Raw genomic sequence first — 21,731 nt, 5'->3', positions numbered from 1 at the left:
GCAGTGCGCAGGAGACCGCGGTCCGCGCCCGAGCGCGCCCGAGCCGGAGCGGGACCCGGGTCGGTGCACCTGGCGGATGCGCCCGGCTGCGCGCGCCAGCGCAGCAGCCCGAGCAGCGACCGCCGCCCGCGCGGCGGGGATGCCCGGACGCCGGGCCCCGGGGCTGGGCCCCCGGCGGTAACCGGAGCGGGGGGGCCGCGCCCCCCCTCCTCCCCCTTCGCCGGTCCCAGAGCCGCAGCTGCTGCGCCCGCGCGCTCCCGGGGACATTCTAACCGCCGCTGGGTCCCGCCGCCTCTCGCCCCGCTATTAATACCGGCGGCCCGGGAGGGGGGCGCAGCGCGCGCCGCGCAGCCATGGGGAGGCTGCTGGCCTTCGTGGTCGGCGCGGCACTGGGTGAGTGCGCGGGGGGCGCCTGCGGCCGGGGGCACCGCGGGGGCGCTGGCGGGAGGCGGGAGTGGCGCTCGGGACACCGAGCGGTCGCTGGAGGGCCGCCCCGGCCCATCCCCCGGCCCCGCCAAGTCCGCTTCAGAAGTTGTGCGCGCGGGAGCGGGGCTTGGGGAGGGCGGTGGAGGTGCCGGTGGGCTCCAGCGGGCGGGGGCCGAGCTGGCACAGCCTCTCGGCTGCAGGCGCTCAGCCGGGGGCGAGGAAACGCGGAGTCAGCTGCTCCCGGAGCCCCGCAGGCTGCAATGTGACACCCACAGCCGCGGGAGGGGGGTGGGGGGAAGGCGGCGCCCGGAGACTGGGACGGGAGGGACGGAGGGACTGGGAGAGATGGAGACGGGAGGGAGGGGGCGCGAGACAGAGGAGGACTCGGAGTGCACCTGAGGAGGTCCGCTGGGAGGCTGGGGACATGGGGGTCAAGGGGGACACGGAGGCTGAAAGAGGGGTATTGGAGAAAGAGAGAGAGAGTTAAGAGACTGAGCGGGTGGAGAAAGGGAAACTTGAGAGAGGCAGAAGGAGATGGAGAGAAGAGAGAGGGAGATGGAGGTGCCCTGAACAGTGAGAGAGGATCTGGCATGGAGTTTGAAAAGGGAGAGACGTGGAAAGGTGGAAAGAGACCAGGAGAGGTCTCTTTCTGAGCCCAGAGAGTGGACACAAAGTGGAGGGACCTTCAGAGAGACCCCTGAGAGGGACAAAGATGGGAGGACTGAGACCGAGGCCCTCGGGGAGTCTGAAAGGGCAGGGGAGGGGGGTGGATGAGAATTCCTGAGGATCCGGAGACAAGGACAGCATGGGGCTGGAGCAGAAGAGACAGCGTTAGCCACAGGGTGCTGGGAGGCAGGAAGGAGGTGCCAGGGAAGAGTGTGAAGGGGAAATTCAAACACTGGAATTCAGTGGGTCACAAAGGCCCTGGTGCAGGAGAGAGATCAGGAAAGAGCTTTGAAGAGTGGATGGTGTTGGGGTGGGAAGAGCTCTAGAAGCAGGGAGCCTGGGAAAGAGGGGTGACAGAGGCAGGAGAGGCTGGGGAGGGGATGGCTCACACAGGGACTTGTGGGGCTGGGGAGTGGAGCTGAGAGTGGGTCAGCCAGGTTCCAGTGCCCACCTCCCCACACTCCCCCAGACCTTTTCTCCCAGCCCGTTTCTCCTGGGGCTAGCTGGCTTTGAATTTAGTGGTGGAAATGACTGCCACCTTGAACTTCTAACTTAGCTGGAATTCTCATTCTACCACCTAGATGCTTGGGTCCCTCCAGCAAGGGACCTTCTGAGGAAGGGGCACTTGGGGAGCAAAAAGTCTGAGTTACTAGCAATGTTGACAGTCCCACTTATGGGGCCTCTCAAGGGCCAGGCCCTACTTAATGTATGAAAATGGGCCCAGCCACTGCTGGAAGCAAAGAGGACCATTTCTTTCAACAAGAGAGAGGGAAACTGAGACTCAGAGATGAATGACTTGCTGAAGTCACGTAGTGAGTGACAGGGCTCAGCCTGGCATCGAGTCTTGTCTGCTTGTCATCACTGAGGGGAGAAGAGATAGTTTCTGAGGGGCCTGGCATTATTTAGGGCAATGGATGTCTCTAACTGACCTGAGCTTGCTATCCCCACAGTGTCCTCAGCCTGGGGGGGCTGCGTGGAGGTGGACTCGGAGACTGAGGCCGTGTACGGGATGACCTTCAAAATTCTGTGCATCTCCTGCAAGCGCCGCAGCGAGACCACTGCTGAAACCTTCACTGAGTGGACCTTCCGCCAGAAGGGCACTGAGGAGTTTGTCAAGGTGTGCCAGGGACGGGCGTGGGTGTGGGAGGGCAGGGGTCCATGGGTGGGAGGTGGTGGGGCTGGATCTCAGGGAGGGGGCTTGCTTGCTTGTTTGTTTTAATAACATGCTGTGATTGATGACCTGGATTCAGATTCTGGCTCTACCAGTGGCCAGCTGGTGACCTTGGCCAAGCCAGTGAGCCTCTCTGAAAGTCAGTTTCCTCCTCTGTAAAGACAGGGTGGCAGTGGTCTCTAGCCGATAGGTGTGTATGGGAATTGGATGCATTAACACGCCTGGCACATGGTTGGCATGAAATAAATGCCAATGGACTTATTTGGCACCAGCAAATAATGTCTCGGATAGTCATTACAGAGGAAGGCAGAACTTTTTTTTAACCCCCTTTAAATTACATGTGAATTTTGCATTTTTTGGGGAGGAAACCATACGCTTATGATGTGCTAGAGAGTTGGGTTCTGAAGCCGCTGGGATCAGGCTGCCTGTCCCTGCTGGAGGAGTGTGTCTGGTGGCTGAAAGAGAACTGCAAAGAACGATGGCCCAGAGGCCAGATGGGGCTTGGGAGGATAACTGAGGAATGTGTGTGCGCCTGTGCATCTCAGGGCTAGAGGCAAAATCAGGGTTTGGCTGGCTCCCGGCATGATTCTCACCCCCTGCCCTGTGCCCTCCCTGCCTGAGGTCAAGGCATCAGAGCCCATGTGTGTGCCATCTCTGCCTGTGGGTGTCAGGGCAGGAGACAGAGTCAGGGTCAGGTGAGGGAAGAGTCCCAGGCAGTGACACCTCCCACTCCCTGGCTACCCCCAGATCCTGCGCTATGAGAACGAGGTGTTGCAGCTGGAGGAGGACGAGCGCTTTGAGGGCCGCGTGGTGTGGAACGGCAGCCGGGGCACCAAGGACCTGCAGGACCTGTCCATCTTCATCACCAATGTCACCTACAACCACTCGGGCGACTACGAGTGCCACGTCTACCGCCTGCTTTTCTTTGAGAACTACGAGCACAACACCAGCGTCGTCAAGAAGATCCACATTGAGGTAGTGGACAAAGGTGAGTCGGGCGCTGCCTGTCCCTTCACTGTCACCCACCGGCAAGCCAGATGGAGGGACAGATGGCAGGGAGCGGACAGGACAGGCTGGCCCTGTGCCTGACCAGCCAACCACCCACAGTGGTGGGCTGGAGAGGGAGGGGAGAAGCCCTTGCCGCCCACTGCAGCTCTGGCCTCTGTTTCCCTCCAGCCCACGGAGAGGTCAAAGCACGCCTCTCCCCACAGACGCTCCAGGTGCAGAACCCAGCTCTGTCACCTGTGCTGAGTGATCTCTGGCAGGTGCCTTTTGTCTCTGAGCCAAAGGGTTGTCCCAGGCTCCCCCAGGATAATAATCCCATGTGCTTCTTGGGGTGTGGCTTGAGTCATTCTTCCATCATGGGGGTCATGAGGATTGAGCAGCTGCAGGCACGTGATGGGCTTCCAGCAGAGCCTGGCACATGGTGGCGAGGGTGGCAGTTCTTACTGTTTGAGTAGCTCAGCCCTGCTGCCCTCTGTCGTGATGAGGCAAGAGAGCGTGCCACCTTGAGCAGAGCTGCTCTCTGTGGAGCAGAGGCACCCCCCTCTGCTCTCCTGCCACTGGGGAGTCACACTAGCCTGCAGAGTTTCACTCAGCGTCTCTGGGGCGGGCCCAGGGGCCCTTTCTAAAGCTCTCAGGTGAGGCAGTGTGGGGCCACAGGTGTGGGGCCCACACTTTGAGCAGCAAGGGTCTACACAACATTTTTGAATATCTCATCATTTTGCCTCAGCCACCCTGAACCCCTTCTTTGAGAGAGGTCCGCCCCTTCTCTGAACCATCTTCTGCTCGGCATCAGTTACAATTGTCCAGGGCCCTGTGGCCTCTGGCTGAGAGTTGGGGAGAAAGCCTTGGCTTTGAACCAGCTACAAGCTGTGGCAGAAAGGTCTCTTGGGGTCACAGCACACACATCCTCACAGGCAACACGCACTGCCCATCCTTTTCATGACACAGGTGCCGGCCTCAGTGCCTTATACGGAGTCCCTTAGTGAATCCTCCCCTGATCCTGTAGGGTAGGGGCTCTTCCTATCTCCATTTTACAGATGAGAAAACTGAGGCTCAGGGAGGGAAAGGTATGTGGCCAAGATCACATGATTGGGAGCTGGACGTGAACCCAGAGAAGCCTGGGTGACTGCGTCTCTGTTCATGGCCATGATTCACTGTATGGTTATCAGCCAGAGCCTGTGGGTCTCTTTTTATAATTAGCATTTTTACGTTTATTGTCAAAGTGGTGTAGCAATTCAGCAGGCATGTCTGAGCCACTCTGGCGTTCGTCATGATGCTGGGCGGGGGAGTGGGGGTCAGCTGCGGACATGGATGATGGCGCCCCGCCTGCAGAGTTGCTGTGACAAAGACGTCCCAGTACTGGGGCTTAACAAAACCTGTGTTATTGCTCTTGCTGATCTGCAGAGGTGAGACAGGGAGAGGGTAGGAGGCTTCAGGGCGCTGTTCAGCCACATGGGTTCGTTCCATCTTGTTGCTTGGCACTCGGCCAGGGTGCTGTGTCCTCTGGACACCGTGACCCAGTAGTGCCTCTATTTTTTATTTTAACTTTTATTTTTTGAAATGGAGTCTGGCTCTTGTTGCCCAGACTGGAGTGGTGTGATCTCGGCTCACTTGCAACCTCTGCCTCCCAGGTTCAAGTGATTCTCCTGCCTCAGCCTCCCAAGTAGCTGGGATTACAGATGCCCGCCACCACACCTGGCTAATTTTTGCATTTTTAGTAGAGACGGGGTTTCAGCACACTGGCCAGGCTGGTCTTGAACTCCTGACCTCAGGTGATGATCCACCTCCCTCGGCCTGCCAAAGTGCTGGGATTACAGGTGTGAGCCACCATGCCTGACCTGAGCCTCTCTTTTTTAGGATTGTCCACTGTATCATGCCACCTCCCAGAGCCCATGTTTTCACCAGCATTTACCATCGTATGCAGTTACTTATGTTGGGCCCTGTAGACTTTGTGTTTTCTGCACTAGTCACCCAATTCTAGTGTTTTTTATCTGCCATATGGTAGTACTGCCTTTTAAACATTACCCACTATAGTATAGTATTTTTATTATCCATTATAGTATATTTTGTAATATACTATTGTAATATCGTCAAACATACAACAGTTTTTTGTTTTTTGTTAAAGAGAGACAGAATCTCACTCTGTTACCCAGGTTAGAATACTGTGGCATGATCTTAGCCCACAGTAGCCTCGAACTCCCAAAATCCAGCGATCCTCCTGTTTGAGCCTCCCAAGTAGCTGGGACTACAGGTGTGAACCACTACGCCCGGCTAATTATTTTTTTTCTTTTGTAGAGACTGGATCTTGCTATGTTGCCCAGGGTGGTCTCGAACTCCTGGCTTCAAACAATCTTCCCACCTTAGCTGCCCTAAGTGCTGGGATTACAGGCGTGAGCCTCCGCACCTGGTCTACAGTACTTGTATCATAATCCATCGTACTAGAGTATTTTTAACATTCCCCACCATGGTGGGTATTTTTATTACCCACCATTCTATGCTATATTATTTTAAAAATTAATCCTATCGCAGCATTTGAAAATATTCCATCTATACTATACTATATTATTCATTACCCCTGATACTACAGTATTTTTTTTTTTTTTTTGAGACAGAGTCTCACTCAGTCACCCAGGCTAGAGTGCAATGGTGGTCTTCTGCTCACTGCAACCTCTGCCTCCTGGGTGCAAGTGATTCTCCTGCCTCAGCCTCCTGAGTAACTGGATTAAAGGTGCATGTACCACAGCTGGCTAATTTTTGTGTTTTTAGTAGATACCGGGTTACACTATGATGACCAGGCTGATCTTGAACTCCTGACCTCATAATCCACCTGCCTCGGCCTCCCAAAGTGCTGGGATTACAGGCATGAGCCACCATGCCTGGCCTGATACTACAGTATTTTTAACGTGACTCACTGCACTACAGTATTTTTTATTACCTACAAAGGATATATATTATTGTATATGTCAGCACTGCCTGCCATTCCTTATTTATTTATTTTGAGTTGGAGTCTTGCTCTGTTGCCCAGGCTGGATGGAATGCAGTGGCACAATCTTGACTCACTGCGCCTCCCAGATTCAAGCGATTCTCCTGCCTCAGCCTCCCAAGTAGCTGGGATTACAGGTGCATACCACCATGCCCAGCTAGTTTTTGTATTTTTAGTAGAGACAGGGTTTTACCATGTTGGCTGGGCTGGTCTTGAACTCGTGACCTCAGGTGATCCACCTGCCTTGGCCTCCCAAAGTGCTGGGATTACAGGCATGAGCTACTACGCCCAGCCTATTATTATTATTTTGAGTCAGAGTCTCACTCTGTCACCCAGGCTGGAGTGCAGTGGCATAATCTTGACTCACTGTAGCCTCCGCCTCCCGGGTTCAAGCGGTTCTCCTGCCTCAGCCTCCAGAGTAGCTGGGATTACAGGCATGTGCCACCACGCCCAGCTAATTCTTTTGTACTTTTTAGTAGAGATAGGGTTTCACTAGGTAGACCAGGCTGGTCTCGAACTCCTAGCCTCCAGTGGTCCACCCACCTCAGCCTCCCCAAGTGCTGGGATGACACATGTGAGCCACCGCACCAAACTTCTTATTATTTTCATCCACAATCTTGCTGCAGTTTCAGTATTGGCCATCAACCTATATTGCCTCCTGGTAATGACCCCTGAGGAATTAGCCATTTCATTTCCATTGGAGGAGGATCATGATGGTGAGAACCTCACTGACCTGGGAGAGGTGGCGAAGCTACTGGGAAGCTGTTGGGGGTGGCCCACCTATGGTAGGAGCAGGCAGATGGGGACCCACGGGGACAGTAATCCTATTTTGGACACACACAACCTGAGTGGAAAATGCCTTGAGGCACAGCAGCGTCTGAGACGAGTGAGAAATCCAGCCTGCAGAGTCGTGGCTGGCCTTCAGATCTGCAGACTGCCTATGGCATGCTGTGTTACCTAAAGCCGTTTGGGCACTGAGCTCCAGGAGCAGGGGCAAGAATTCCAATAATGGGGCTTTATCCAGGGTGCATCCAGCTCAGAGTGGTTTCTGAGGCCAGCTGCTGTGGGTAGCCAGGATGCATTTGTCCTTGAGATTTTCCAGGGCATCAAGGTGATGTTTGGATAAAGAATTTAGCACAGCAGGCGCCCACTACATGAGATGCACTAACAATGTCTGTGGAGGCCGGGCGGAGTGTGGCTCATGCCTGTTATCCCAGCACTTTGGGAGGCCAAGGTGGGAAGACTGCTTGAGGCCAGGAGTTCAAGACCAGCCTGGGCAACACAGCAAGACCTCATCTCCACCAAAAAAAAAAAAAAAAGAAAAAAGTAAAAAATTCACTGGGCCTGGTGGTGCACACTTGTAGTCCCAGCTACTCGGGAGGCTGAGGCAGGAGGATTGCTTGATCTCAGGAGTTCCGGGCTGCAGTGAGCTATGATTGCACCACTGCACTCCAGCCTGAGCAATAGAGCAAGACCCTGTAATAAAGAAGTCTGTTGAAAAGAATGAATGAATGAAGGAAGGAAGGAAGGAAGGAAGCAAGGAAGGAAGGAATGAGAAGGGAACCCTGTCCCAGCTCCTCCGGCAGGGAAGCTGGGGCAGGGCGGGCAGGGGGAGCATCCAGCCCCACTCCCTCCCTCACTCTGGCCCAGAAAGCACTGGTGCCATCTGTACAGGGAGGAGCCACAGAAAATGCCCCACTCACAGCAGAGGGAGGCCATGCGAGGACAGCAGGGAAAATGGGATCTCAGCCATCCGGGAGGGGGCCAGAGAAGTGGGATGGACACCTAGGAAATCCAGCCGAGGACGATGCAGTGGCTTCTGACTCTGGTCCCCTGGCTGAGCGCGTTCCCTTTACAGTTTAAATTTAGGCTCAAGGAGAAGAAGTTGGCAATTGGCAGGGCCATGCGGTAGAGAGGATGTAGGGTTTCCAGAAAATCACCAACACTTGGGCAGTGCTGGCTGTGTGCTCATCCAAGCATGTTACGGACTTTAACTCATTTCCTCTCCCAGCAACCCCCACTGCCCAGAGGGTCTGAGTATTCCCATCTCCATTTTACAGAGGCTCAGAGAGGTGCCGTCATTTGCCTGAGGCCACACAGCTAGTAAGAAGCAGAGTCAGGATTTGAACCCTGGCAGTCTGGTCCCAGAGCCCAGGCTTTTGACCATTAGGCTATACTGCCCCAGTTATAACAATAATAATAATATTAATAAAAATGAACCTTTATTGAGTGCTATTTATAGATCAAGCTCTCTTCTAAAGATTTTTAAAGCATATTTAATTCTCGCAGCACTCTGATGAAGGAGGCGTTTTAAATATCAACATTTTACAGTTGAAGAAACAGAGGCCCAGAGACATTGAGCCACTTGTCTAAGGTCACACAGCTGACTAGTGGCAGAGTCAGCCTTTGAACCTCAGCCTCTGGTTGCAGAGCTTCGGCTTTTAGGCCCTGAATGACGCAGATGTGCCCTCGAGTTACACAGGGAGGCGGGTTGAGGGTGACCCCCACCAGGCCTACCCAAGGCTGGGTATTCATAATCACAGTGCACACACCAGGCCCAGGGAGGCCGAGCCACTTGCCCAAGCTCACACAGCAAGCTTACCCCACACCCGGGCTGTCCTGCAGCCTGGGCTACCCCGTTAACCCTACCTGGCCACTGCAGCCAACAGAGACATGGCATCCATCGTGTCTGAGATCATGATGTATGTGCTCATCGTCGTGCTGACCATATGGCTCGTGGCGGAGATGGTTTACTGCTACAAGAAGATCGCTGCCGCCACGGAGACTGCTGCACAAGAGAACGCGTGAGTGGGGTGACTGGGAGGCAGGAGGGCACCCAGGGCACCGTCACACACAGAGAAGAGCAAGGGAGCCAGGCTAGGGGGTGGGGAGCGACCCAGTGCGCCATCTCTCAGTACTTGCAGAGGGGAGTGCTTTCTGTCAGACAGGGGATAGGGGGTGTCGGGCCCAGCCCTTTCCTCCCTGAAACTCAAGAGCCCATGTAGCCTCCTCCACTCTTTAAGGAGCCCTGTGTACCTGGGGCAGAGACCGCTACCCTCCCTGTCCCCTGGGGGCCAGTCTGATAATGGGGTCACTGTACACCTGACCTTTCCCCGACAGCTCGGAATACCTGGCCATCACCTCGGAAAGCAAAGAGAACTGCACGGGTGTCCAGGTGGCCGAATAGCCCTGGTAAGGCGGATGGGCGGGCAGGGGGCCCGGGGATTGGGAGGGGTGGAAGTCCCCCAGGTCCCTAATTCCCCGTCTCTTGCACCCCTTCAGGCTCTGGGCCCCTCCTCAAGGAAGAGCCAGCCCTAATGGGGACTCTCCAGACACCGCCTGCCCCCATTTGGGGTGGGGTGGCCGCTTCTGGGCCCCGGAAAGCCTCAGAGTCCTGCCGACAGAGCCACCGGGGAGGGAGCGGGCCGGGGGCTTGGCTTGCACCCCCACCTTCGCCTCCTCCAGCTCCTGCCCCCGGCCGCGCACCGCCATGCATGATGGGTAAAGCAATACAGCCGCTGCCCCCACCCTGCTTCTGCTGCCTGTTTGGGGAGGGGGGCGGTGAGGTGGGGGCAGCGGCCCCGCACCCCTCCTCCTTGCTGATTTGCACACATTGGCCGCTTCAGACGTGCACTTCTGGGGCCAGCCCCTCCCCGCCTCCTCCCTGCCCGGGGGCAGGGGTCGCGATGATGGGCTGGAGCAGTTTGGGGCAAGGGGTTCTGGGGCCCACTCCCACTCTCCCTCCCCAGCATCATTTCCCCTCCCGCTTCCTCCGGCTGGACCTGGGGTACCCGTCCCGGTGATGCACTCCTGCCCCGGCCCAACCTCGCCCTCTCTCACCAGCCTTGAACTGTGGCCACCTAGAAAGGGGCCCATTCAGCCTCGTCTCTCTTTACAAAGTAGTTTTGTTCATGAAATAAAGACTCTCGGACTTGATGCAGAGTTTTGATTGTGAGCCCCGTCACCTTCCCACGTTCCCGTCCCCGAATCCTAGGGCCGGCTTTCCAGGGCCCCTGCCTGTGGGCCACAGGTGAAGCCACTTAGTGCCTGGTGTGTGTCGGGCTTGGGTTAGGGGAGTCATTCGCTCAGGGGGGACCAAGAGTGGTGAGGGAGGGAGAGTGGGATGGAGCCGGGAAGGGAGGGGGTGCCGTGGAGGGAAGAGAGGGGAGGCTCAGGCCGGCATGCAGGGCTTTCACGGGGTGTGCGGTGTGCCCAGCAATGTGGGTCTCTGGAGAGGTGGGCGCTGGGGAGGAGAGGGAAGGAGAGCCGGGTACGGATGGAGAGGCAGAGGAAGCCAGGCTAAGGCAGCGTGTCCCAGTGAGGGCCCTGGGCTGAGTGGAGGAAATGGGAGCGGTGAGGGTGGGTTTGGCTGGGCACAGCGGGCACCTGTGGGTGAGCGGGTGGGGCCGGTGGTGCGGGCGCCCTATCTGGGCCAAGCCGCCGAGGCCGACTGTGTCCGGCGTGTGGGGGAGGGGGTAGGTGTCTGACGGTGACCCTGCGCGTCTGGTGTTTGCCTGGCCCTGGGTCTGACGTGGACCGCGCCTGGCTGCTGGCGGGACAGTATGTTATCTGCCCGCGGACGCTTCCGGCCACTCGGCCTGGGCCTCTGCCCTCAGCGCTGTGTTTTCCGGGCCAAGCCCCCCCATCCCCCCTATCTAGTGCTAGGACTTTCTGGCTCCAGAGGTCACCGCGGCCGGGCGGAGGCTGCCAAAGCAAACCAGCCCAGTGACTTGTAGGAAGGCCGCGGGGGAGGGGCAGGGGGAGGATGAGCAGGGCAAGCGGGGGGATGGGGGGGCCGGGGCTGGGGTCGGGGCCCGGGAATTGGGCACGGGATTGGGCAGGGGTGTAGGAAGTGGCGGGCTCAGCCTGGACCCGGGGCTGGAGGGCGCAGGCAGGGCGCGGGGAGGGGTCGCCGGGCGGGGGTGGAGTGGTCTTAGGGCAACTGGGGCCCTCCGTGGGATTTCCTAGGGTCAGACCCCCGCCCTTGAGCCCGGTAGGCGCCCCCAGCCTACACTTTCTCCCTAACCCCCCAGCCTCCAGCCAGCGGACAGTTCCCACGTCTCCGCAGGCAGGCACACCTGGGTCCCTCTGGAGCCCCGTCGCTGGGCCCGCCTGGTCCAGCCCCTGCAAGCCCGGCCCCATCAGCCAGGTGGCCTCCAGCGCTGCCAATCGAATGGTCCGGCCCCTCCCCGCCCCTTCGCCCGCCCCTTGCCCAGCCCCCTCCTCCTCAGGTGAGGCAGCCTGGCCTAGCAGGTCCCACGCCACCGCCTCTGCCTCCGGGCCGTCCGCTGCTGCGGGGCCACCATGCTCCTGCCCAGGCCTGGAGACTGACCCGACCCCCGCAACACCTCGAGGCTCCGCCCCCACCTGCCGGACCCCAGGGTAAGGACCAGGACCCCCAGACTCACAGTTCCAGCCCTGAGGACAAGGGGTTCCCTCGCTTCCCCACCCAGCCTAACCTCCTAATAGAGGGGTTCCTGGGACCTGAAGAGGGGCTCTGTGACTTCCCCCCCAGCACCTAGGTGTTCTGGCCTGCTCTTCCTTGAGACTCAGAAGTTGGACCTCTGTCCTTTCCTCCCCAGACCCAGGAGTTCCAGCCCTCAGGCCCCTCCTCCCTCATACTAATGAGTCCTGGTCCCCAAATTCCTCCTTTCCCAGGACTCCTGATTTCAGGTCCTCAGCCGTCCATCTCCCTCAAACCCAGATCCTCAGTCCCCTGCTCCACCAGGCTCAGGCATGGGGGTCCCCAGCCCTGCAAATCCAGGTGTCCCCTGGCTGCTGGTTAGACACTGACCCCATCCTTGAACCCAGCCCAACCTGTGTCCGTGATCACGGTGTGCTCTGGCCAAGGCCCAGTCCCTACAGCCTGCCTGGATGGACGCCTGGGACTGGGGGCGCCAGGACTGGGCTGGGCTGGGCTCCCCCAGGCCCTGCCTCCCCGTCCATCTCCTCACAGGTCCCACCCTGGCCCAGGAGGTCAGCCAGGGAATCGTTAACAAGAGGCGGTGACATGGCGCAGAAGGAGGGTGAGTCCTCTTCCCTGAGCCCCAGCTTTGGCTCTGCCTGGCGCCCCGCCCTCTGTGCTCTCTTCTCTACCCTCCACCCCTTCAGAGCCCCCTCTCTCTGGGCACCCCTCCCAGATGCATCCCCACCCCTCTTAGTCCTCCTCCACCTGATTAACTATTAACCACATTTTCTGTGCAGCTGTGCCACCACCACCCTCCCTGCTACCCTATACGACCTTCCTGGCACCCTGCCTCAGTTTCCCCTCATCCCTCATTGATTTCTCAGCTAACCCTGGACTTGTCCTCTACTGGGGCTGAGGCGGGGAGGCTGTAGCTGTCATGGTTAAGGACGCAGGTTTGGAGTCAGACACACAGGCTTGCATTGGAATTTGCTCCTGCCACCTTTTTTTGCTGTGTGATCTTGTGCAAGCGACATTATCTCAGGGCTTTGGTCTCCCCCTGGGTCAAGCATGGATCCCAGTGCTCCCTCTGTGAGGCTGTTGAGTGCATGAGACACACCAGGCACTGGCCTGGGGCTCCGCACATGGGACGCATGCCATGAACCAGGGCTGTGGTGACAGAGGGTGGCAGGCTCCGAGTCCCAGAGACCCAGGACCCGCACTGGTTCCAGACATTCCTCCACCTCCTGGCTCTGTGGGCAAAAGAGCAGAGGAAGGACTTTGGACTCGGCCTGGATGGATGGAGAGGGGAGAGACAGCAGAGAAACCACCATAGGGATGACAGCGAGAGGCTGCCTGTTGGGGTTGCTGGCCCTTGGGGGGCTCTGGGCAGCCCTCGGCTAGCCTGGCTTTCTTTCTACCTCTCACACGAGGGACCCAGCTGGAGGGGCGTGTGGAGGGGCGGCCTGCTCTTTCTGTCTTCCCCTAGCTGGGGCTGACTCCTTCTCTTCTTGCTGCAACCAGGCTAGCTGGCTCAGTCCGAGGCAGTAGCACTTTCTAGCTGTGTGGCCCTGGGCAGGCGGTGTGTCCTCTTTGGGCCTCCATTCTCTCACCCGTGAAATGGAAAGGGTGACGGTTGCATGCTTGACAGCGTGGGTTGAGGCCTGCAATGCCAGGATAGGCAGCAGGCACTGAGTGTGTTGGCTGGAATGATTCGTTTGGATCTCTGGCCTCTTCAGGTCTCGGCACAGCAGGCAATTCGGACCCCAAACCATTCAGCTGTGGTCCAGAGGGAACCCAGGCTCCTAGTTACCCAGGAGAATGCGTTGCACCCTAGCCGGGCAGGAAGATGACAGAGTCCATCTCCCTGGGGATGACCTCTTTCCTGGAGCTGCCGGAAGGACAGCGCCAGAGCTTGGGCCTATGGGTGAATGAACCAGGGAAGAAAAGCAGAGGCCGCGTGCAGTGGCTCACACCTGTAATCTCAGCACTTTGGGAGGCCAAGAAGGGTGGATCACAAGGTCAGGAGTTCAAGACCAGCCTGACCAATATGGTGAAACTCTGTCTCTACTAAAAATACAAAAATTAGCTGGGTGTGGTGGTGTGCACCTGTAGTCCCAGCTACTTGGGAGCCTGAGGCAGGAAAATCGCTTGAACCTGGGAGAGAGGTTGCAGTGAGCTGAGATTGTGCCACTGCACTCCGGCCTGGGCAACAGAGCGAGACACCGTCTCAAAAAAAAAAAAAAGAAAAGAAAGAAAAAAAAGCAGAAAATGCCTGGATGGACAGAGATGGCCTGGGTTCAAAGAGAAACAGACACAAAGTGGGCTCTGGTGCCTCCCCAGCAGCTCTGGGCTGGTCTCGAGGGCTGGGGCGTGGGGGTCGAACCTGGACACAGATGCCAAAAGGTTCTGATGCTGCACTTACTTGCTGGGTGACCGGGGTTTGGTGGCTGCCACACTTTGGGCCTCCCTTTCTCATCTGTAAACTGGGGGTGGTGGCAATGGCGCCTTCCTCGTGAACGGCTGCAAAGATTTAAGGATGCTGTGCAGAACTGGACGGCGTTAGGGCAGGGCGGTGCATCCATGTGATCCTGAGAGCCACTGTGGGTGCAGCGGCTGCTGTTGCCGGTGGTACTGTTGTTGCTGCTGGCTTCTGGGAAACCAGGGAACTTGGAATTGGAGGAGGTGATATCGGAGTTGCCATTCAAGGATGCCAGGCAGAGGGAAGAGCAAGGCTCTTGCTCTTCTCTGGGAAGCTGGGAGGTGACACAGTGCTGGCATGCACACAGCCAGTGGTGGTATTTCTGGAGGTGCAGTTGGAAGTGGAGCTGGGTGGGAGATGAGGTGTGTGAGCTGGACCAGGCTGCCATGAGGCTGTTTTGGGGACGAGTGGGCCAATTCCTCACAGTGCTGGGTCCCTCCACAAGGTGGCGCCAGTGGTTAGCCTCTGCTTCTCTTGTCTAACTTGTATTTTACAAGTTCTACTATTTGAGTTGCTTTTTGGACGCTCTCTTGGTGCCTGATAATGACCCACATGGTTGTCTGGGAATTGGGGGAAATACATGTTCAACTCCCAAATCTCTAAAAGCCATGCTTATACCCTAGTGGGGCTGGAAATGCCAGGCTGAGGGTCTTAGGCTGTCCTGGGGGTACCAGGGAGTCACCGAGGATTCTATAGGTAAAGAACGGGGTAGTTTGGATTTGGCGTCTCAGTAGGTTCCCCAAGCCTCCATGTGGAGGGCAGGCTAGAAGGGGAGACTGAGTAGTGGTTGGATGGGGCTGGAGCAAGGTGGGGATGGAGGGAGAGAAGGAACAGGGGGAGGAGAGTCACTCAGGAGGATTGGCAGGCTGTTGGCAGAGGGGAATGTTCTGCAGACAAGGACGGTCCTAGGAGCGAGGGTCTCTGAGACAGGACCTGGGAGGACGAATATATTTGGGGAGCCATTGAGGCCATTCTGGGACCTAGTGGGGGCAAAGGGACTAGGAGGTCCCACGGAAAGGTATTTAAGGGACTGCAGGAGCCCTGACCTGGGGCCTAGAAGAGAGTCTAAGGCTGGGGACAGAGAGAAACTGAGGCCACTGAGGTGGGTGAGACAGACTTAGGGACAGGGAGGAGTGGGGCGAGGCCACAGCCAGCCCTACGAACTCCGCCTTTTATGCAGTAGGTAGAGGCTGGGTGGAGAAAGCAGTCTCAGAGACGAAGGAGGAGAATCAGGTGCGTGTGATGCCCCAGAAGTCCAGAGGAGAGCATTTATTCCGGAAGCTGCAGGCACGTAAGAAGAGGACTGAGACATGGAGCTACCAGTTAGTTGTGTGGATTTTCAGAACCAGAGAGCCAAAGCTGTCACTGTGAGGGTCTTCGCAGCCACATGGTGGAGGCAGAAGAACTGTCCTATGAGAAGACACGAGGCAGCTAGAGGGCCTGGAGAAGCAGGGCAGAGAGTCTCAGGGAGAAGTGGCAGCAGGGGGTCTGGCTTACCGAGGGAAACGGGCCTGCTGCTGGAATCAAAGGGTTGACGATGCCTTGCAGCCTGTGCCAGTGGAGAGTACCCAGGGAGGATGAGGATGCATCCCACACCTGGGCCCAGACGAGGGTGCCACCTGCACCATACAGACATGCAGGGAGGATGGCTCTCATACGGGGGAAACCTCAGGATGCAGATGCTTCCTGTCCTACTGGAGGCGCTGAAGTCCTCTGAACCAGACCAAATGGAAGGGGTTCTTCCTCTCACCCTAGGAGACGCATATGTGGTGGCATTCCTGTCCCACCAGATGTGCCAGGGCCTCTAGGCTGCATTCTGCATGGCAGGCACAGCTGGAAACAAAGGAAGCAAGAGCGGCCCACCGCCCGCTGGAACCTGGAGAGTGGTCCTGGGCAGAGCTGAGGGCAGGCCTGAGAGCCCTCGCAGGACAGGCAGGGGTCAGCCAGCAGCAGCTGGTCTGGTCTGGCCCACTGGGGCCTCTTTTGGGGAATAGAGTGTTCCCTCATGCCTTGATGGGAGCCACTTAGCTCTCAATTTTTTTTTTTTTTTGAGACAGAGTCTCACTCTGTTGGCAGACTAGAGTGCAGTGGCTCAACCTCAGCTGACTGCAACCTTTGCCTCCCAGGTTCAAGCGATTCTCCTGCCTCAGCTTCCCAAGTAGCTGGGACTATAGGCGCCCACCACCACACCCAGCTAAGTTTTGTATTTTTAGTAGACATGGGGTTCACCATGTTGACCAGGTGGTCTCAAATTCCTGACCTCCAATGATCCACCTGTCTCAGCCTCCCAAAGTGCTAGGCTTACAGGCATGAGCCACTGTGCCCAGCCTGAGCTCTCAAGTTCTTAAGACACCCAGATAATAGCCACCCCAGTGAGGTTCTGGACTGCTCCCTCTCTGTTCCAGGCGCTGGCCTGGTGCCGAGCTCACCAGCCATACCGCCATGGATGCAGATGGGAGAGCTGGGAGCTCCTGCTGCCCTGGGGGTGGTCTTGCAGCTGCCAGGGGCAGTTGAGCCCAAGCCAGGCTCAGCTGAAGGCTTTCAGCAGCCTTTACTCTTCGGTCCTCTTATAATCCCTAGGGAAGTGGTTGGCTTTTAATCTCTAGGACCTCTGCACTGGGAATAAAATCCCTTTTCCTGTGCCACCAGACCTCCCCAGTCGGCCCCAGCCTTGGTTCCCACTACCTTCCCCAAGCTCCAGCCATCTGGCTGCCTCGATGGCCTCTCCAGCCTCTGACATAACAGGGCGTGCTTATTCTTGCCTCAAGGCCTTTGCCTATGCTGTTCCGTCTGCCCACAGTGTCCTTCCTTGCGGTCTGTGCATGGTTGGCACCTCACCTTTCAGATCTTAGCTCAGAAGTCTCTTCTAGGCCATGCACTCTGATCCCTGATCCCCCTGCAGAAGTCCATCTGATCCCTGATCCCCCTGCAGAAGCCCATCTGATCCCTGATCCCCCTGCAGAAGTCCATCTGATCCCTGATCCCCCTGCAGAAGGCACTCTGATCCCTGATCCCCCTGCAGAAGGCACTCTGATCCCTGATCCCCCTGCAGAAGCCCATCTGATCCCTGATCCCCCTGCAGAAGCCCATCTGATCCCTGATCCCCCTGCAGAAGCCCATCTGATCCCTGATCCCCTGCAGAAGCCCATCTGATCCCTGATCCCCCTGCAGAAGCCCATCTGCTGCCCCCAGCCTGCATAGTTTTCCTTGAAGCCTCTGCCACAATCTGGAAATTACCGCGTTCATTTACTTGTTTCCTTGTTAATGTCCCCCAGTCCCCGCCTGCATGCATGAGGACATGAGCCCTGAGAGCCGTAACCTTATTTGTCTTCTTTGGGTTATGTTCCTGGAAACTAGAAAGGTGCCAGGCACACAGCAGATGCTCAGTAGGACGGTAAACAGATAACGCTCCATTAGACTGAAGGAAAAACTGAGGTTCAGGTGTGGTGGCTGACGCCTGCAATTCCAACACTTTTTTGGGAGGTGGAGGTGGGCAGATGGCTTGAGACCAGGAGTTCACAACCAGCCTGGCCAACAGGGCAAACCCTATCTCTACAAAAAATACAAAAATTAGCCAGGTGTGGTGGTATGCACTTGTAGTCCCAGATACTCAGGAGGCTGACAGGTGGGAGAATTACCTGAGCCTGAGAGTTTGAGACTGCAGTGAGCCATGATGGCACCACTGCACTCCAGCCTGGGCAGCACAGTGAGACGCTGTCTCAAAAAAAAAAAAAAAAAAAGAAAGAAAAGAAAAGAAAGAAAAGCTGGGCGTGGTCTCTCACACCTGTAATCCCAGCACTTTGGGAGGCCGAGGCAGGTGGATCTCCTGAGGTCGGTAATTTGAGACCAGCCTGACCAACATGGAGAAAGTCCCGTCTCTACTAAAAATACAAAATTAGCCGGGCATGGTGGCGCATGCCTGTAATCCCAGCTACTTTGGAGGCTGAGGCAGGAGAATCACTTGAACCTGGGAGGCGGAGATTGCAGTGAGCCGAGATCACGCCTTTGCACTCCAGCCTGGGCAACGAGAGTGAACTCCATCTCAAAAAAAAAAAAAAAAAAAAAGAAAAGAAAAAAGGCTCAGAGAGGGGAAGGGAGTTGCCCAGGACCACACAGCTCTAATGATTTATAAACCATTTATAGAGAACTTGCTATGTGCCAGGCACTTTCGCACAGTGAGAGAGACAGGACGGCTTTGCGGCTGGACACAGAGGACCTGGCACCAAACCTGCCCAGAGTTCAAGACTCAGCTCTGCCTCTTCCAGGCTGTCACTATGGGCATGTGACCCCCACTTCTCTGAGCTTTCTGAAAAACAGAAATCATAATTGTGGGATTGAAATAAGGACTAATGAGCTGATGTATTTGGAGCAGAGCTTATCACCTAGGAGGCATCAATACAAGTTGGACTATTATTCTTCTTCTTGAAAAGAACTTTAAAGTATTAGTTTTAGAAGTGAGTGCTCAGTAGATGCCCACTGAGAAAGCTGAGGCTCAAAGATATGATGGCACCTGCCTTAGGTCCCAGCTAAGAAGGGGTAGGGCCAATATTTTTAAATGAGGCTGGCGAGGCACCATGGCTCACTCCTGTAATCCCAGCACTTTGGGAAGCCAAGGAAGGAAGATCACTTCAGGCCAGGTGTTTGAGACCAGCCTGGGCAACATGATGAAACCCTGTCTCTACTAAAAAATACGAATATGAAAATTAGCTGGGCACGGTGGTGGGCACCTGTAATCCTGGCTATTTGGGAGGCTGAGGCAGGAGAATTGCTTGAACCTGGGAGGCAGAGGTTGCTGTGAGACGAGATTGCGCCACCGCGCTCCAGCCTGGGCAACAGAGCAAGACTCCGTCTCAAAAATAAAAGATAAAAATAAATAAAATGAGGCTGGCAGATTTTCAAGTGGAGGGGCAAATTTAATCTTGCAACTGGGTGCCATGAGAGAGGTCTGATTTTGGGGGCATGTAGGGGCAAAGGGTCTATAACAGCAGAAACAACTGAGGCAGCCAGGAAAGGCCAGCGGCAGGGAAGAGAGCCACCAAGAGGACAAAGGTCGGGGGTCACAGTCCCCAAGAAGAGACGGCCCAAAGCAAAGATGAAAATATAAAGCCACAGTGTCCCCAGGGAGGAGAAATTCCCTAAGTGCCAGGAAAGTGTGGGGTGGAGGCGGGAGCGTGGCAGGCAGCCCGGCCATGCCCCCCTCCCCACTGGAACCCTGGGGGAGCTGGACACCTGGTTGTTCACGCGGCAGGAGGGGACAGCCCTGTCAGCTGCCAGCCCTGGGGAAACTGGGCCTGGGGAGGGCATGCTTGGGCATAATAAGTTAGCCCTGGGGGGCAGGGCAGAGCTGGCCTCGTGCCCAGACCTTGCTGTGATGAGGACAGGGCTGGCTGTGGCCCCAGCATGGTTTCTGTTGCAGGTGGCCGGACTGTGCCGTGCTGCTCCGGACCCAAGGTGGCAGCTCTCACTGCGGGAACCCTGCTGCTTCTGACGGCCATCGGGGCGGCGTCCTGGGCCATCGGTGAGAGCAGTCCCTGTGCCTCCCACCTCCCCTGGCCCCTGCAGACTCCAGCCTGCCCGCCCTCACCTCTTCCTTCTCTGCAGTGGTCGTTCTCCTCAGGAGTGACCAGGAGCCGCTGTACCCAGGTGAGTGGAGCAGGCCGGGACCCTCCGGGGGAACCCTGCAGGACACCTGTATCTGGCAGGAGCTCAACAAATGTATTTGTTGGATAAATGTACAAATGCATGCAGAAATGCTAATCATAATAGTGCATTTGTATCGAGTGCCTGCTATGTACCAGGCACTATTCTAAGCACCCCACATGTCTAACCCAGACTTTTTCAGACACCAGCGTGTTACTCATGAGTGCATCATGAAATTAGTGAGTTGGAAAACCTTGTTTTTTTAAAAGTATGAAATAGATTATAGACTGTCACAGTGCATCTGTAAGGAAATGTGACGCCAATTTTTGTTTTGCTTTTTTTTTGCATCCATATGCATGCAATTCCACTGCATCCCCACACTGTGAGGGTGGGACTGTTATTCTCCCCATTTTACAGATGGGGAAACTGCGGCTTCGAGCAATGTGGTGGTTTGCCTCAGGCCACAGAGCTACAGGCTACATCAGGATGTAAAACTATGTTTCTTACTGTGAGGCAAGACCGTTAGGGAGGCGTGGTATGAACACAGTGGGCCCTTGTAACTCTCCTAGAAGATTGTTGCTGTTTTCCTTTAAATGAAGTCTTGCTCTGTCACCCAGGCTGGGGTGCAATGGCACAGTCTTGGCTCACTGCAAACTCTGCCTCCTGGGTTCAAGCGATTTTCCTGCCTCAGCCTCCCAAGTAGCTGGGATTACAGGCATGTGCCGCCAGCCCCGGCTAATTTTTGTATTTATAGTAGAGACAGGGTTTCACCGTGTTGGTCAGGCTGATCTCAAACTCCTGACCTCAGGTGATCCACCCACCTTGGCCTCCCAAAGTGCTCGGATTACAGGTGTGAGCCACTGCACCTAACCTAATGTTTTCCATTTTTAGTAGAGATGGGATCTCACCATGTTGCCCAGTCTGGTCTTGAACTCCTGAGCTCAAAGCAGCCCTCTCATCTCGGCTTCCCAAAGTGCCGGGATATCAGGTGGGCAACACCACAGCCCATTTTCCTGTGGGGACACCGAGGCACAGAAAGGCTGAGTGACTTGTCCCAGGTCACGGAGCTAGTCCATGTCAGGGCTGGGATTTGAACCCCAGCAGTCTGGATAGTAGCTGTATATAATGTTCACACTTGACTATTTGTTAAAAACAAACAAACAAAAACCAGCTGAATTTGTTGCCGTAGTGAAGACTAACATATGCCAGGGCCTGGCTGCAGCCTTTACCAACTAGGCCTATGCAGCTGAGCTGTTATCATCCCAACATTTTGCATTTGGGGGAAACTGAGTCCTGGTGAAGTGAACCAACTTGCCCAAGACCACACATCAGATAAGAGACAGAGCGAAGGGATCACGCCCCTGCCAAAAGCCCCTCAGTGGCAACACGTGGCATGGAGATAGAATCCCAACCCATCACAGGCTGCAAGGCTCCTAGGGTGGGGCCCTCTCTACCCCCACCTCACACTGGCTTCAAACACCCTCCAGGCCCAGTCCCTCACTCAAATGACTTCCTCACATAGAAGTCTCTACCCACCCATCTCTTTCTAGCTCACACCTAGAGGTGGGTTTCAGTCCTGCACCATCCCTTCTGAGCTGCCAGGCCTCCCACCAGCCCCCACCCTCTCCCAGTCTCAGTTTCCTCATCTGTGAGAATGAGAATCAGTTGAGAATGAGAGGAGATTAAAAATCTGTGCAGCTGGGCATGGTGGCTCAAGCCTGTTATCCCAGCACTTTGGGAGGCCGAGGCGGGTGGATCACGAGGTCAAGAGATCGAGACCATCCTGGTCAACACGGTGAAACCCCGTCTCTACTAAAAATACAAAAAATTAGCTGGGCATGGTGGTGCGTGCCTGTAATCCCAGCTACTCAGGAGGCTGAGGCAGGAGAATTGCCTGAACCCAGGAGGCGGAGGTTGCGGTGAGCTGAGATTGCGCCATTGCACTCCAGCCTGG

The 21,731-nt window shown here is 56.3% G+C and overlaps 2 protein-coding genes across 7 annotated transcripts in view; both read left to right on the top strand.

Moving 5' to 3' along the window:
- Positions 1–7: 7 nt before the first annotated feature.
- SCN1B (sodium voltage-gated channel beta subunit 1) lies at positions 8–10,187 on the top strand. 2 transcript variants are annotated; one of them, XM_032249089.1, is made up of 6 exons: positions 8–393; positions 2,043–2,209; positions 3,011–3,251; positions 8,914–9,055; positions 9,372–9,443; positions 9,534–10,187. In XM_032249089.1, the coding sequence occupies exons 1-5, from the start codon at positions 354–356 to the stop codon at positions 9,436–9,438; spliced, it is 657 nt and encodes a 218-aa protein (XP_032104980.1). In that variant the 5' UTR covers positions 8–353; the 3' UTR covers positions 9,439–9,443; positions 9,534–10,187. The 2 variants fall into 2 exon arrangements, with proteins under 2 accessions (XP_032104980.1, XP_032104982.1); XM_032249091.1 differs by lacking the exon at positions 8–393 and adding an exon at positions 742–829.
- A 1,285-nt stretch (positions 10,188–11,472) lies between these two features.
- Positions 11,473–21,731, top strand: part of HPN (hepsin) — a 22,102-nt gene continuing 11,843 nt past the window's right edge. Inside the window, exons 1-4 of one of the 5 annotated variants that reach the window (XM_032249086.1) lie at positions 11,473–11,633; positions 12,225–12,277; positions 19,554–19,655; positions 19,739–19,780. In XM_032249086.1, the coding sequence (XP_032104977.1) occupies positions 12,262–12,277; positions 19,554–19,655; positions 19,739–19,780 (160 nt within the window). In that variant the 5' untranslated portion in view covers positions 11,473–11,633; positions 12,225–12,261. Of the gene's footprint in view, positions 11,634–12,062; positions 12,278–19,553; positions 19,656–19,738; positions 19,781–21,731 lie in introns of all 5 variants that reach the window. The other 4 variants (XM_032249087.1, XM_032249084.1, XM_032249088.1 and 1 more) reach the window with 4 other exon arrangements.

Source organism: Sapajus apella, unplaced genomic scaffold (assembly GCF_009761245.1).
Source record: "Sapajus apella isolate SASKATOON/1434 unplaced genomic scaffold, GSC_monkey_1.0 scaffold68, whole genome shotgun sequence".
Taxonomy (NCBI): Eukaryota; Metazoa; Chordata; class Mammalia; order Primates; family Cebidae; genus Sapajus; species Sapajus apella.
Note: the sequence above shows the minus strand (reverse complement) of the source record. Positions and strands in the feature narration are given on the sequence as shown.